This window comes from Chionomys nivalis, chromosome 17 (genome assembly GCF_950005125.1).
Source record: "Chionomys nivalis chromosome 17, mChiNiv1.1, whole genome shotgun sequence".
NCBI lineage: Eukaryota > Metazoa > Chordata > Mammalia > Rodentia > Cricetidae > Chionomys > Chionomys nivalis.
The window spans coordinates 10,960,711-10,976,705 of record NC_080102.1 but is presented as its reverse complement, the minus strand read 5'-3'; the positions used below and the strand labels follow the sequence as shown (position 1 = coordinate 10,976,705).

General features: G+C 34.8%; 1 protein-coding gene across 1 annotated transcript in view; it reads left to right on the top strand.

Moving 5' to 3' along the window:
- Csmd3 (CUB and Sushi multiple domains 3) overlaps positions 1-15,995 on the top strand; it is a 916,841-nt gene that overhangs the window by 624,109 nt on the left and 276,737 nt on the right. Inside the window, exon 23 of the mRNA XM_057791849.1 lies at positions 14,467-14,636. Coding sequence (XP_057647832.1) covers positions 14,467-14,636 — 170 coding nt within the window. The remainder of the gene's footprint in view (positions 1-14,466; positions 14,637-15,995) is intronic.

The window sequence follows — 15,995 nt, the reverse complement described above, 5'->3', positions numbered from 1 at the left end:
TCAAATCCTAAGAGATACAGTAGGAATCATAAAGAATGTAGTCTACATACTGGTCTGGGTTTTTCTCAATAAGCATTCATAAACAGGTTCAGGACAACTTACCCAGAGAATTAATTGCCCATTATGGGCTTGGCATTTATACATTAAGTATATTTAAGATAACCACTAAAGAGATATACTCAGACCCATCTGATCTGTCATGACTCTTTAAAAATCTGAGGATGTACCTCAAGGTTTTGACAAATTGACAGTCACTGCTAAGTAGGTGATTCTTATGATGAAAGGGAAATAATAGCCAGTATCTTTGCTCTTTCCAGGACCTATTCTTGACTCTGACTTTGATAATCTACTGAAAATACATAGCTTAGGACCAGTTCGTGTTGGTCCCATGGCATCTTTAATCTCAGACAGATAGAAGAGAGCAGAGGGAGAAAAGTACCAGGAAGAATAGCTTGAGGGAGGCGTGGTCAGAGAGAGAAGAGAGTAGGTAGAAATTTATTTTAGGGCTCTGGGAGTGGTCAAGAAGGTGTTGCTTTTACTTGAAAGGGGAAGCTATTTTGAGCTAGTACCCAAGGCTTGCTAAATGGACAAATCCAAGAAGATTCTAGGGTATGCATCCTGAAAGGTTCCCTTATGGTTTTATTTAGGGATAGATTATGGGGAGTAAAAGTGAGACTGGAGCAGTAAGTTTCTACCATGGCAATTAGGACACATGATTTGAAGTACTGACCACTCTGGTGTAGCTCTAGAGACACCAAACACATTAGCAATGTGCCAGTAAAACTAATCTGCCAGTAGTACTTTTTCCAAGGTCACTACCCATTTGAGGGTTAATTGCCTTCAGAATTGTGCTCAGACTTCCCCTAACTTCTCACTGCTGTCCTTTGTTGATTTGCGTTGCTCCTGAAGAAGTTGTAACTAAACATTGAATGACTGGACTATACTTGAGTGTATGTATATGTACTTAAGTATGTATGTATGTATGCATGTGTGTATATGTACATATATATATATCCTCGTTTATTTCCTTCTTTTCTTTTTGCAAAATACTATAAAGATTCTCTCTCTCCTGTGTCTGTGGGGGTTGTGTTTGTGTGTGTGCCTGTGTGTATTTGTGTGTGTTTGTTTCTGTCCATATCATATATACTTAATACTCAATAATGATCTTTCAGATTAGGAATATCTGATTAAAATCAGTTTGCCAAGCAAAGCCAGAACTGTCACACTAATACAAAGAGGAGGGACACTGTGGCATTCCTAAAGAAACATCTTTTATAGTCAGTCACTGAAAGTATGTGATTATTATTTTAAATTTATTTTATCTTAATTTTTAAAAATTATGTGTCTTTCTGTATATGATTAGGTGAAAGTGGTGATATAGCAGCAGAAACCAATGATATGGATGCCCTAGGATTTGAGTTATAAGCACCGTGCAACATTGGTGCTACAAACCAAGTTTAGGTCCTATGCTAGAGTATTGTGTGCTCTTAAACTACTGAGCCAGACCTATAACCAGTAATTATTATCTTATAACTTCTCTATTTCATGAATTTAAATGCTTCCTGTCAACTGAATGATTACTAAAATTTTCAGTACTGCTATTTTAAATTTAAAATCTTGACATAGCTATAAAATTATTATTAAATATCCACATAGGTGGTCTGCCACAAGAAGCAAATTTCTCCTTTCCATTTTTGATTATAGAGTACTTTTACAGCATAGCAAAAAAAACTTAAGCATGGATGAAAATCTATAAAATAAAGCCAATCTCCTCTCCTCACAGTAATGGTGGGCAAATGAGAACAAGAAAGAAAAGCAGAATATGACAAACTTTGATGAAGAAAAAGAACAATATAGATACCTGTGGTTGACAATGTATTAAGTGAACGCGTAGGGGGCATTTCCTTTTCAGTTGTTTAATAGCACATTAATTCGCCATTAAAAACTAAACTTGTAAAGTATTTGTAATTTAGATTATCTAAATTTACACAGACAATTTCAATATGCTTTCCCTTCCTTCGTTTTTTGTTTCAGATGAACACTGCTCCCTAGGTCTAATCAGAGTTTATTTACTTTGGAACCATGGCTGTTGCCATGGAGAAATCAGGAGCATTTACTTGCTATTTTCCAGCTGCTCCTGTAATTTATGATCTCCTGACATATTGCCCCATACTGTAATCTCTTCTCTCAATGCTGTTGATGTCTTAGTCAAACCTCATTAGAATACAAAAGAGAGATTTTGCACACATACAATAGGATACTCAGAGAACCATTGACTTCAGCTATTGTTCCAGAGAAACCCTCTGCAAAGGGCTAGGAGAAAGAAATACCTTTTTATTTTTTTATTTTTAAAATTTTTAAATCTTTCCAGTCGTGCATGTGTGTGTGTGTGTATGTGTGTGTTTGTGTGTATGTGTGTTTGTGTGTGTGTGTCCACATTAATCTGTGAGTGTAGAATGTTTGTTTACCAAGGCTTATGTTTCTAGGTCACAGGATGAGCTCAGACATCAGGCCTCGGCTCTGTCTTATTTGAGACAACCTATATTCACTACTCCACATCTCAAGTTAGATTATTGGTCAACTTGCCGGGTTTCTCTTTTTTCTACCTCTGATCGCACCTCAGGGTCACTATACTCACAGGCCAAGGCCAATACATCCAGTTTTTCACGTATGGTCTATGTATTTGAACACGTGGCTCCATGTTTTTCTGGCAGGAATGTTGCCACTGATCCATCTTCCAGTTCAGGAAGAATAATTTAGTTTGTGCTGGCTTTTGTGATTTTCCTCTGAACCAGGAATAAACCATCTTGGCTGGCTCAGCTGTGCCTGCCTGGTGAAGATCACGCACGCTGGACTTGTTGACTGTTAAACCCACTCCTGGATGCGCTGGGATGGGTGGGTCATAAGAAGAACATCCGGCCACTCCCAACCATCTGTTCTACTCTGCCAAAGAGTGACTGGAGTATTTAAGCCAGGGGCAACTCGAGAAAATGGGAGTCTTCTGTATGGCTTTGGGGAACTTCTCATGTCTCCTGGCTTCTCAGGAGCAGCTTATCGGGAAGGAGCAGTCACACTTCAGTAAACAAGCAGTCAGCTATACTCTCTAAGGACCTGTGGGAGAATTTTGCTTTAATCTGTCAATGGGACACCAGGAACATTGGACTTGTGTCTCCTAAGATGAAAATTGAATTTTAAAATTAATTAATGTGGCATATTGTTGCTTCAGGATTGTATTGTATCTTGGTCTCTGTGGATGTTGATATACATCTGCAGATAAAACTGATTTTTCTATTAACAGTGTTTCTCCAATTTGCTCAGGTCTTTATGGCTTTAGTGTATCACATAAAATCTACTTCTTTCTATCTACTCTCCACACAGGTCCCTTCTCTACAGGGGAATCCCCGTTAGTGTCACATAACTGCAATATTTTTGTGAGGTTGCTGTATTCTAAATGCTTATATTTTGGCTATTTAAGTGAAATTTTCATTAATTTTTAATTTTAAATTTTTTCAATTTAAGTTTTTCCTTTTTATTGGTTTTTAATTGCATGTGTGAGGGGGATGCAACACGTGCATGCGACTATAGCTGGCTGTGGTGGGCAGAGGCAACAGGTTCCTCTGGAACTTCATTTGCAGGTTGTTCTAAGCCATCGATGGATGCTGTGTTCCTGCTCCCCCCATCTTCTTGCAACTCCACCACCATCCACTCCTCAAAGAGAATGAGCCCCACCCCATGGGTAGTCAACAAAATCTGTCACATCACTTGAGGCAGAGCAAATCCATCCCATGTCTGACTAGGTTGAGTAAGGTATCCCTTCATAGTGATTGGGCTCCAAAAAACCAGTTCATACACTAGGGATAAATACTGATTCCACTGCTAGTTGCCCCACAAACTCCGCAAGCCACACAACTGTTATCCACATTTAGAGGGCCTAGTTTGGTCTTATGCAGGTTCCCCAGCTGTCAGTTCAGAGTCAGTGAGCTACCACTTGCTCTGTTCAACTATTCCTATGAGTTTGCCCATCACAATCTTGGCGTCTTTGCCCATAATATTATTCCTACCTCTCTATGACTGGACTCCAGGAGTTCAGCTTAGTGGTTAACTTTGGATCTCTGCGTTCAGTCAGTTAATGGATAGGGGTTCTATGATGACAATTATGATGCTTACTGGGAAAGAGCAGTTTAGGTACTCTCTCCACTATTGCTTAGATTTTTAGTTGGGGTCATCCTTCTGGATTCCTAGGAATTTCCCTGGTGCCTGGTTTCTCACTAAAGCCCTAATGGCACCCTCCTTCAATGTATCTCTTTTCTTGCTCTCCCTCTCTATTCTTCACCCAACTCAACCTTCCTGGTTCCTCATGTCCTCCTCCCTGCTCCTCTTCTCCCCGCCCCACTCTCCCATAACCCTTGCCCCTCTTCGTGATGCCAATTTACTAAGGAGATCTTGTCTACATTTCCTTCCCAAGGGAATTCATGTATGTCTCTCCTAGGGTTCTCCTTGTTTTCTGTCTTCTCTGAGATTGTGGACTATAGGCTGGTTATCCGTTGCTTTATGTCTAATATCCACGTATGAGTGAGTACATACCTTCTTTGTCTTTCTGTTTCTGGGTACTCAACCTCATATGGAAAAACAAAATCCCAGGATAGCCAAAACAATCCTGTACAATAAAGGAACTTCTGGAGGTGTCACCATCCCTGACTTCAAGCTCTAATATAGACCTATATTAATAAAAACAACTTGGTATTGACACAAAAACAGACAGGTGGACCAATAGAATTGAATCAAAGACCTTGATATCAATCCACACACCTATGAACACCTGATTTTTGACAAAGAAGCTAAAATTACACAATGGAAGAAAGAAAGAATCTTCAACAAATGCTGCTGGCTCAACTGGATGTCAATATGTAGAAAAATGAAAATAGATCCATGTATGTCACCATACACAAAACTCAAGTCCAAATGGATCACAGACCTCAACATAAATCCTGCCACATTGAACCTCATAGAAAAGAAAATAAGAAATAGCCTTGAAGACATTGGCACAGGAGATCACTTTCTAAATATAATACTGGGAGCCCAGTCACTGAGAGCAACAATAAGTAAATGCGACTTCCTGAAACTGAGAAGCTTCTGTAGAGCAAAGTATATAGTCAACCAGTGAAAATGGCAACCTACAAAATGACAAAAAAATCTCCACCTACCCCATATCTGACAGACAAATTATACAGAGTACTCAAGAAACTAGATATCAAACTATGAAATAATCCAATTAAGAAACAGGATACAGATCTAAGCAAAGAATTCTCAATAGAGGAATATTAAGTGACTGAAAGGCACTTAAGGAACTGTACAACATTTTTCTCCATCAGGGAAATACTAATCAAAATGACTCTGAGATATCATCGTACACCTGTGAGAATGGCTAAGATCAAAAATACTAATGAAAGCTTATGCTGGAAAGCTCCATTGCTGGTGGAAGTGCAACCTTATGCAGCCACTTTGGAAATCAATATGGCCGTGTTTCAGAAAACTGAGAATCAATCTACCTCATGACACAGGGATACCACTGTATACCACTGTATACCCAAAGGATACTCGCTCATACTACAACGGCATTTACTCAACTGTGTTTTAGCAGCATTATTTGTAATACTCAGAACTTGGAAACAACCTAGAAGCCCCTCAACTGAAGAATGAATATAGAAAATGTGGTACCTTTAGTACTACTCACTGGTAAAAACAATGACATTCTGAAATTTGCAAGCAAATGGATGGAAATTCTATTTTTTTTATACTTACAATATATCCATTTTGAATGCAATGTTATCCCAGACACCTGGGATTTAATTTAATTTCATTAACTAGCATCTGGAATGAGACTACAAATCATTGCATGTGTGCTGCTGCCAACAAACATTGTAGGATTAGATGGAAGGAGTCATGTGGAGATGGAGCTAAAATATTAGAAGTCATGAGTCTGATAAGGATTTTGTCTTCAAATAAAATGTGTACCTGGTTTTGATGCTTTGTTTTAACGTTAGCTTGACAAAGTCTGTCGTCACCTAGGAAGGGAGAAGAGTTTATTATGTACACCTGTTTGGCCTCAATCCCCGACACCCCTTCCTCAGCCTCTCAAGACCTAATATCAATGGTGTGTATAACTTGCCTGGAATATATTCTTTACAGCTAAGGTTCAGCAATAATTATACAACCAACATGCATTTTGCTTGCTTTTGCTTTTCAGATACATTTATTATAGTATTCTTGTGACTCTTCATCTTTCTGTGCTAACAGTTGTACTTTCAACTGCTTTTCTTTAATATTATTTAAGGGTTCTCTCTATTCATTCTCACTTTAGCTGAATTTCTGTCAAATTTTATATAATAAAAATCAACCCTTAGTTTTGTTGATTCTTTTATCTTTCTCCATTTCACATGTCATTTATTTATGTTCTGATATTTGCTATTTGTTCCTTTCTGCTAAGACTATACCTCTTTTTATTATTATGTATATTTTCTTAATGGGTACAGTTATGTTGTTCATTTAAAATTGTTTTCTGTTATTCCTTTCAAACCTTCATTTGTTCATCATCTGCACCCATACATCAACATCTTCTCACTTTCTTATTCATAGCCCTCATTTTCTTATTTTATGTCCACATATAATTGCATTTTCTTGTTGGGTCCTCTATAAGATTTCAACACATGTGCTTCATGTTGGTCTCTACTTTCCATTTCATGTGATTCATCTTTGGTAAATTTATATATACATATTCTGTGCCCAGTATCTCACTTCAGGATTTTCAATTAATTGATACATATGTGCTCATTATACTGTATAACAATATTTTTAATATAGTCTTTTTTCCATCTATTTTTCTGTGTCCTTTGTATCAAATATCTATCTATCTATCTATCTATCTATCTATCTATCATCTATCTATCATCTATCTACCCATCTATCCATATACCTAGCTTTGCTTCAGTCTCTACCTCTATCTCTTGACATAAAAGTTTACAAATTTTAGACCACTAAATTGTTTTTTGTTGTTGTTGTTTTGGGGGTTTTTGTTTGTTTGTTTGAGATAGGGTTTCTCTGTAACTTTGGAGCCTGTCCTGGAACTAGTTCTTGTAGACCAGGTTGGACTGGAGCTCAGCAAGATCTGCCTGCCTCTGCCTCCCAACTTCTCGGATTAAAGGCGTGTGCCACTACTAAATAACTTTTAAGACGGTTGTTGAGCATAATTTAAATATGACATCACCCACTCACAGTGTGTTTCCTGATAGTTTGACCACGGAATTTTGTAGCTGTCACCAAAATCAAGTATTATCAAAATGACAGAAAAATAACAAGTGTTTGTGAAAAATGTAGAGCAAGGGAATACCTACACACTGCTAGTTTGAATGCAAATTAGTAGAGTCTTCCCGGAAAAAAATATGGATATTCCTAAAAGCAGAACCAACATATGATCCAGAAAGCCTTCTCATATATATATGAGCATGCAGTTTCTAGGTATCAAATTAGCATAAGTGTGAACTAAAAGATGAAAGTAAAGAGAATTGCTATATATATTAAATAAAATATCATTTCACCACTTGGAAAAATATTAAATTTCCTTTTGATTTCATATTTTACTCTCTATTACAAATATGTTATTTCAAGTATTTGTAAATGCTCCTGTTTCTATCTGCTATTCATTTCTAGTTTCATGCTACTGTTGGTCAGTCATTGATTGACTCAAACTATGCTTGATTGTGATAGTTGTATGCATAATCAATGAAGATTTTTTTATTGCTGCAGTTCTTACTTAGATAATAAAAGGACATTAAATTTTACTGAATACTTTATTCAAAAAATTAAATGACATGGTTATAAACTTTCAATATTTATTAAGTGTTTAGAATCTAATATGTAGTTTATGCTGAAGAATTCTCATTGTGCCCTAGAAAGCAGTGTATATACCGGACCTGTCAGATAAAATGTTTTTTCTATGTTTGCTAAGTTTAGTTGGTTCATATAGTAGTGTAAATATATTCTTCCACTGATTTTCTATTTGGATTATTTTGGATTTGGAAGGTAAAGCATCCTGTATAGTTCTTGGATTATGACACTGCATGTTAGTCCAGAACTATTTACTAATTTGCTATTTACTAATTCTGAAGTGTCTTATTTGTTTTCTATTGTATTGTTTTGTTTTCCTGGCTTCAAAATCTCCTTCCCACTCACTGAAATCAGCTACAGTATTGTAAATAGGGAAAGATTTTCATAAGTTATTCAGCAGAGTCACTCACGGCTGCTGGGGGAGCCAGGCATTTCCAGAAGTAGCTCATACTATTCACATGAAAGGAATCATGAGCAAAGACATGCTGTATTTTTTCTTCTTAAAATTATTCAACTAAAAATATATTTAAACTTACAGAATTTTATACATGTATAATAGTAACAACAGAAAAAACAACAAAAGAGCACCCACAGAGAAGAAAAACTACACACACACACATGCATAAACATCTCTAGTTGTATGTCAGTACTTATACTAATATAATAAAGAAACAGAGAGGAAATGCACAAATATAAAACAAAATGGCTTGGCAGGTAAAGGCTCTTGTGCAAAGTCAGATGACTAATGACCCAGTTTCATGCTCTGGAGTCCTCCTGTTGGAAATGGAGAGCCAATCTCTCCTGAATGTTGTCTTCTTAACTCCCACATGGCAGTGGCTTACTGGGTAAAATTCCCAGTGTCTGTCTCTGGCGGATCCATGGTGTCTCCCTAATTCTGCTTTCTTCTTCCAAGAATTCAGTTCCATCTTCCCCACCTACGTAAGTTCTGCCCTATCAACAGGCTAGGGCAGTTTCTTTATTCATTAACTAATGAGAGTTGCATGTGGAGAGAAGGACCTCCCACACCACTCCACACACAAAGTAAATTCATGTTTTCTATGTCTTTTTTTTTTACGCGGCCTATTAGTCAACTTTCTTAAATTTCTATTAAATATGAGAATTGCACATAATCTATATAAAAGAATCATGTTTTGACCATCTCATCTATGAACTAAGATTACATTTCTTTATAAGTATATAATCCACTCATTGCAGAGGAAAAGGTTTCCATGGTACTAAAACTGTTACAAAGTAATACTGTATAAAAATACATTTTGGACTAAAGAAAACTAAAATACTTTTCCTTTCAATGCAATAGAAATGAATATTCTTAAATGGAATTTTCTTCTTACCATATAACAATCCCTTTGTCTTTGGCTCACCATAATTCTTCTCTTTCTTGAAAGTACTACAAACCTATTGCCCTGTCAGTTCAATGCTCTGTAACCATAAGAAACAATTCCTCCCTGAAGCTTTCTTCTCTGAGCTCTTACACTGTCTAATCAACAGCAGGGTGATTTACCTCACCTGCTAGTTTCCTGGTGAAATTGAAGTCCTTGTACTGCAAGACAGTATATTCTGCTCATCTCTGGCTCAGTGTCTAGGATCAGGATAATATCCTGTTTATGTTCTTTTGGGCTTACTTGGCCACATTTACTGTCAAATATTCTTTAGAAATACAGGCTTGTTTCACTGAGACATTTTTTTAAAATTACATGTAAAAAGGACAGTGAGCAGTTAAAATACTATTTGTTGAAATTTTGACATATTTAGATATAGAAGTATATAATATTTAAAGTAGTCGTATTTGTAAATAAGGAAATATATGTTGTTAATGCCTTCTACAAGTGATACTTACCATATTTATTTCAAAACTATCTAGTCTCTCCCTTGGCTTCCTGTCTTTTTTCTTTATGATTCTCTATGAAGTTAATGCTTTCTGGTCTTTCCCATGTCTAGAAGTGTATTTTAGATAGATGGAATATGAAAAAAATTAGATATTGCTTTACGTTCAGGAGATGGATTTTTTGTTCCCTTTTTTCTTTTTCTTCTAAATCAGTATCTGGTAAGCATTTTGTCTATAGTGTGAAATATAAACCTCATAAGCATAAATAAATCTTTAATTTTTTGACATACTTTTCCACCTCACATACAATACCCACAGAGTTTTTTAAGTTCAACATATACTTAATGCCCACTCCTTCTCAGACATCAGCTCTGGCTTTCTTTTCTGTTCCTACAATAAATAGTCTTTAGGTTGTAAAACTCCTTTCTTTTCCTCTTTCTCTGGAGTTGTAATTCAAGCTCTCACCATTTCTTGTCTGAGTTACTCTAAAACTCTTCTCTCTGTTTTCTAGCCCAAGGAAATCAAGGACCACAATTCATTTCTGCACAGAGCTGCAATGGATTTTTTGAAGCTGATATATATTTTTTCTCTGCTTAAAAATGCCTACCAGGAATCACCATAAAGTGCATGATGTATGACTTTAAAACACTTTGGATGATGTGTCAGCTGCCACCCCTCTTAATTATACCATCCAGTTTCACCCTTTTATATTTTATTTTTTAAAGTAACTCAGGAAGTTTCTCTGCATATATTTGGATTGTCTTTGCAGCCATTTGTTAGAATCACATCAAAACCAGCACAACCAAAATAAAGTCCTCATTTTTAATCCCTGTTATAAAGTCTATTCTGTCTTTAAGAAGTTACCACATTTTCTATTACATATATAGAGACAGGCATGTGATGTGAAATGGCATGTGTAAAACAGAGGACAATTCACAGGAGTCTTTCCTCCTCTTTCACAGTGTGGGTCTCAGGAAGAAATTCATCTCATCAGGCTCGGCCATCTATGTGGCCCCAAATATGCACGGTCCTCATTTCTGTCATCCCAGCGTATTACAGAAATGTGCCACACTTTCGAGTGCAAATTACTGCATGTGCCATTTAGTGGTTTTAGCTTTTCTTCTAGAGTGTCTAAAACATAAAGACAAAGGCCTGATGCCCAAGAACTCATATGCATAGTCATATATCCACATTTACTGATAGCCATTTTTATTTTATTTCAGCTTTCTAGACAGGATATCATACCAAGCCTCCCGTGTGTTATAGTTATAGGTGTGACTCACCATATCCAGTTCATAGGTACTACTGTTAGTACTATTTATGTATGATGACTCACTAAACACAATAAAATATACCTTATTAAGTATTATGGCAAAAATGTTGAAATTAAAATATCAGATTACAAAATTACATCGATTTATATTTAAGAATATTTGAACTACTAATTTTTTATGTCTGAAATTCACAAAAAGTACAAGTTAACACTGTTAACACTGATTTATTTTAAAATCCTTTTTATTTGTCCAATACACATCAATTTATAAGCTTAAAAGAAGTTACACACATAACAGTCTCAAATGTACAATTTGCATTATTTTCCATTAGCCCTACCATTGTCTACACAACAATAGAACACTAAAAATCTTAATGAAAAAATAAAATTCTCAGATTATCATTAAATACATAAGAATTAATATGTGTTTCTAACCTCTAAATTCATTTAAGAATCAAAGTATTAAAGAATTTGGGAGAAATTTTGTAATTGTCTAAAAATTGAACAAATGCAATATTAGTGCAGTTGTATCTCTCTAGAAAGCCTATTAAAATATTCCTTAAGAATTATCAATGCATTGATGTCTTACAATTCATTAGGATCTTCATTAAATAGTTTCTGAGAAATTGTTATGTATCTTGAAACGAATGATTACCATAAAAACAAAAATTTTAAAAAAATAGCTTTTTTGCTCACAAACTTTTTTTCCTATTTTGCAACCGAATTCCCAAAAATCCTTTGCTGGTTTAGGCAAAAATATGAAACTATGTATTTAAAATAGATAGCGCCCAGATTTTTCTACCAGAGTAATGGAGATTAATGATGCAAGGGCTTGCCTGCTTTTTTGTAAGCAAAAAAAAATTGATTTTCTATGGGATTTTCTGCTTAGTGAGTTTATCACTACAGCAGTCGCCCTTGTCACCAGACGTCCGCACATATCTCTCTTCTGCACCAGTCCAGATGGAGCTATATTTATCAACACGTTAGATTTTTGTTGTGCAAGTCAAATGTATTTGTAAGTATACTAAAGTGAAATATGTTATATAAATAGAGGGTTTTTTTTCTACAGAAATTATCAACAAATCATGTTTAGGCTAGGAGATGTATTGATAATTTGTATAGTTTATAAAGGTCAAGAAAAGTCCATTTTTTCTAAAATCATTTCCATAATATTCACAAAATCATGTCGTTTTGCTATTCTTAATTTATAGAATTTAAATTGACAACCTTAAATGGGGATTAAATAAAGGAAATGTTAGAGTTTATTCATCATTAACATTGGAAAGGACGCTGGCTTTTAAAAAATAAATATGCTTTAATCTTTGGGATAGTTCTTCAATTCAGGGCAAGAAAAGTATGGCAGTGTTCATTATTTTATTTTTCTAATAAATGTGGTATAAAGCCAAATATACTTTATATACACAAATTGTTCATAATGATTAGTTTCTTGGGAATTTGTGTGCCTACAAAGGACTAAATTTTTAGTATTATATAGATATGCATTTATGTATAATATGACATGCACATAGACAAAAACACAAAGTATCTCCATGAAGAAAGATGTTATTATTATAAGAATAGAAATATAAAGATCTTAATAAATAACTTACCCAAACCATATGCCCAGGAAAAATGGGCCTAATTTTTCTAAGTCTTTAAAGTTTATTTAAAATCTCAGTCATAAACTATAAAATAAATGTAACAATACTTTGCATATAAGAATGTATCTTTATAATGCTATGCTTCTAGAAAATGTATGCACTGCCAGTCCTTCTACCACACACACACAAACACACACACGCAAACACACATGCACACACAAGCGCATGCAGACTTTAGGTCTCCACAAGGACACAAATCTTCTAATAAGGGAGAGCATGAGATGAAGTACATTGAAACAGTCAATGAATCTTCTCTATGAGGATGCACGTCTGTATGTGGTGCTCTCCGAATGCATGCTCTCTGTAGCTCAGAGTGGCCTGACTGATGGAGAACACAATACTACTTGAGACACTAGAATTAAGCAAGAGTTAACTCAGGGAGACAAAATATCTTGCCACATTACAACCATGTTGTTTTAAAGTTTTGTTGTGTTATCTCTTCATTTGTAAACTCATTGGGTTACTATGAATGCATAAGATATAATTGGAATAAATGTCATTGCAAACAATATAGGCAATAGCTTTTCTTTGTCTCCAGCTTCAAGCACTTTGTAAAAACGCTGTGATGTAGCCTCTCCTCCTGGCCATTTATTGTAAACACTCAGCTTTTATTTTTATTGTTTCACACTTTTTACTTTTATTCTGCTTCTTCTGGACAGTTTCAGTTCTTCATTGGTGTGTTTTTCTCTTGAATTTTTTATGTTTAAGCATTTAAAAGTAAACCATTTCACTGTCCTTCATCTTGTCTTCATCTTATACTGTTTCCAGAAATTATTATTTTAAATTCTTATTCCTGACAATTATGGCTTGCTGGTTTGTTTTTTAGTTAATTATGAACTTTCAAATCAACCCTAAGGTATGATAGTGAGGTCAGCAACTAGATAAGGTAGAAAACCCAAGGCAAAGATTTCTAAAGTGTATTTTAAAAGTACAGACTTGTTCAATTCTGTAATATTGCTGCAGGTCCTCTAGTTTAATATAGTGAGAAATCTTTGTTCCATTTCTTCAAATTTGGCATGTAGAGTATATACCACGTAACCCAGAGGATCAGCAATTCTCTATAAGGTATTGTGGAAATGCCTTACACTAAGAAAAGCTGTATGGTTCAAGCTTACTAAATATCTCTTAATATGCATTTGTAGACAATTAACTATTGTGTAACTATTAAAAATATAGTCTTATTGAATTTCTTGAAAGGAAGGAATGTGGATTATTGGAAGGAGACAATCATTTAAAAACCTTTAAAGGCAAAATTAAAGAAGACAAAATTGAATTCCGAAACAAAAATTACTTTAATGCATTTATAAGAAAGGCACAAATATGCCGGGCGGTCGTGGCGCACGCCTTTAATCCCAACACTCGGGAGGCAGAGGCAGGCGGATCTCTGTGAGTTCGAGGTCAGCCTGGTCTACAAGAGCTAGTTCCAGGACAGGAACCAAAAGCTACGGAGAAACCCTGTCTCGAAAATCCAAAATTAAAAAAAAAAAAGAAAGGCACAAATAGAAATGATCTACTGAAGAAATTTAGCATGTTACTATTATTTATTCGAAGGACAGTGATACTATTTGGTGACAGCTGCTATAAATTCCCACACATAGATGTATCATCTTCAGGGCACCATTCCTTCTTCCCTCCATCATTTGAGAAACATGTAGGTCCTCTTGAGCACAAAACTTTTCTGCACATAACTTCTTATTAGGATCTGGGTAAAACACAAAGCATTTACACTCCATAAACAAAATTATCCGGAAAACCTAATGCCTTCTATTAAACAGTGCTTCAATATTCTGTTTTACCTGCAGCGGAATGCGGTGCATCTGCAACAAATAACGAAGGAATTCTGCTTTCCCCAAATTACCCACTCAACTATGAAAACAACCATGAATGCATTTACAGTCTTCAGGTTCAAGCAGGAAAGGGCATCAATATTTCAGCCAGAACCTTTCATTTGGCACAAGGAGATGTTCTGAAGGTAAGTGGACCACTGTGCTGTCCTTTGACCACTTTTTATACTTTTCTAGAAATGGTCACATTCATTTGTACACGTAATAAAATGTAAATTCATTCAACCTTTCATAAATACCATTCCTATTGTTACTTTAATTGAAGCGATATTTGCCTCCAAAGATTTTTTTGTGGTAAGAAATCATAAATCTTATTATATTTAAATATTTGTTTCACTATAATAAAAATAAGAAAACTTTATTGCAAAGTATCACATTCAATATTACATATATTTTTTAAAAAAACTAACATATGAATGACCACTTCATTAGGAAAACTCATAATAGTAACTTGATTTATATGATGAGATCAGCTAGTTTTGAAAATGATGGCTTGATACTTATTAAGTAAATCTATCCTTTATTTGTATGTAAAGAACTTTCTAAATAATAATACAAATCACTTTTGTGTATATATAAACTGAAAAAAATCAGTGTTCTATTTAGAAAGCATTACTTAAATCATAATATTTGGTGTTAAATTGTTTGCATAAAAATACTGAAATAGTGAAATATCCTATTACAGAATATATTTATAATACATGTTTTCCAAATAAATGTTTAAATTGTTACTGATTTGCTTTTTGTAATACAAATGTTTTGCTAAATATGGATTATAACAATATATATTATGTCTGCAAATTATATTGAAACAGCTGAAAAAATATTCATATTTTTTATCCTCAACATTTTCTTAAGCAGTACAGGTATTTGAAAATATTTCCATTTTTACAATTTTGAAGCAAAATTACATTTGCCACGTTGAAAGCAGCAGAAGGTTTTTGCTAAACCTGTGAATATTAACTCATTGGTCATTTCTTTGATAAAAACTATTTCCTTTATTGATAATTGGTAATTCCCAATGTGTAAAATTTGTATAGTTTTATGAGGAGACCTTTGAAGTTCAATAATATATCTAATACTTACTTTAATTAGGGCTAATAAATGCACTCCTGTTTTGTGTATGTCCAGCCAGAAATTCACTGTCTCAAACCTTTCAGCTCCAATTCGTTGTTCAGATTTTCCTGTTTAAATAATTTACATTTCCTGGCAGGCAGGATAGCTCAAATTACTATCAGCACTCATGAGGCCTTCAGTCAGATTCTCAGCACCTCAAATAAATAATACTTGCACTCTGTGTAATAATGTTTGATTAAATTTAATATTGCAGGTGATAATTGTAGGCTAACAGTGAAATATATTAATGAAGAAATGAGGTAGTACTCCATTGTGTAAATGTACCACATTTTCCTTATCCATTCTTCAGTTAAGGGGCATTTAGATTGTTTCCAGGTTTTGGCTATGACAAGCAATGCTGCTATGAAGAT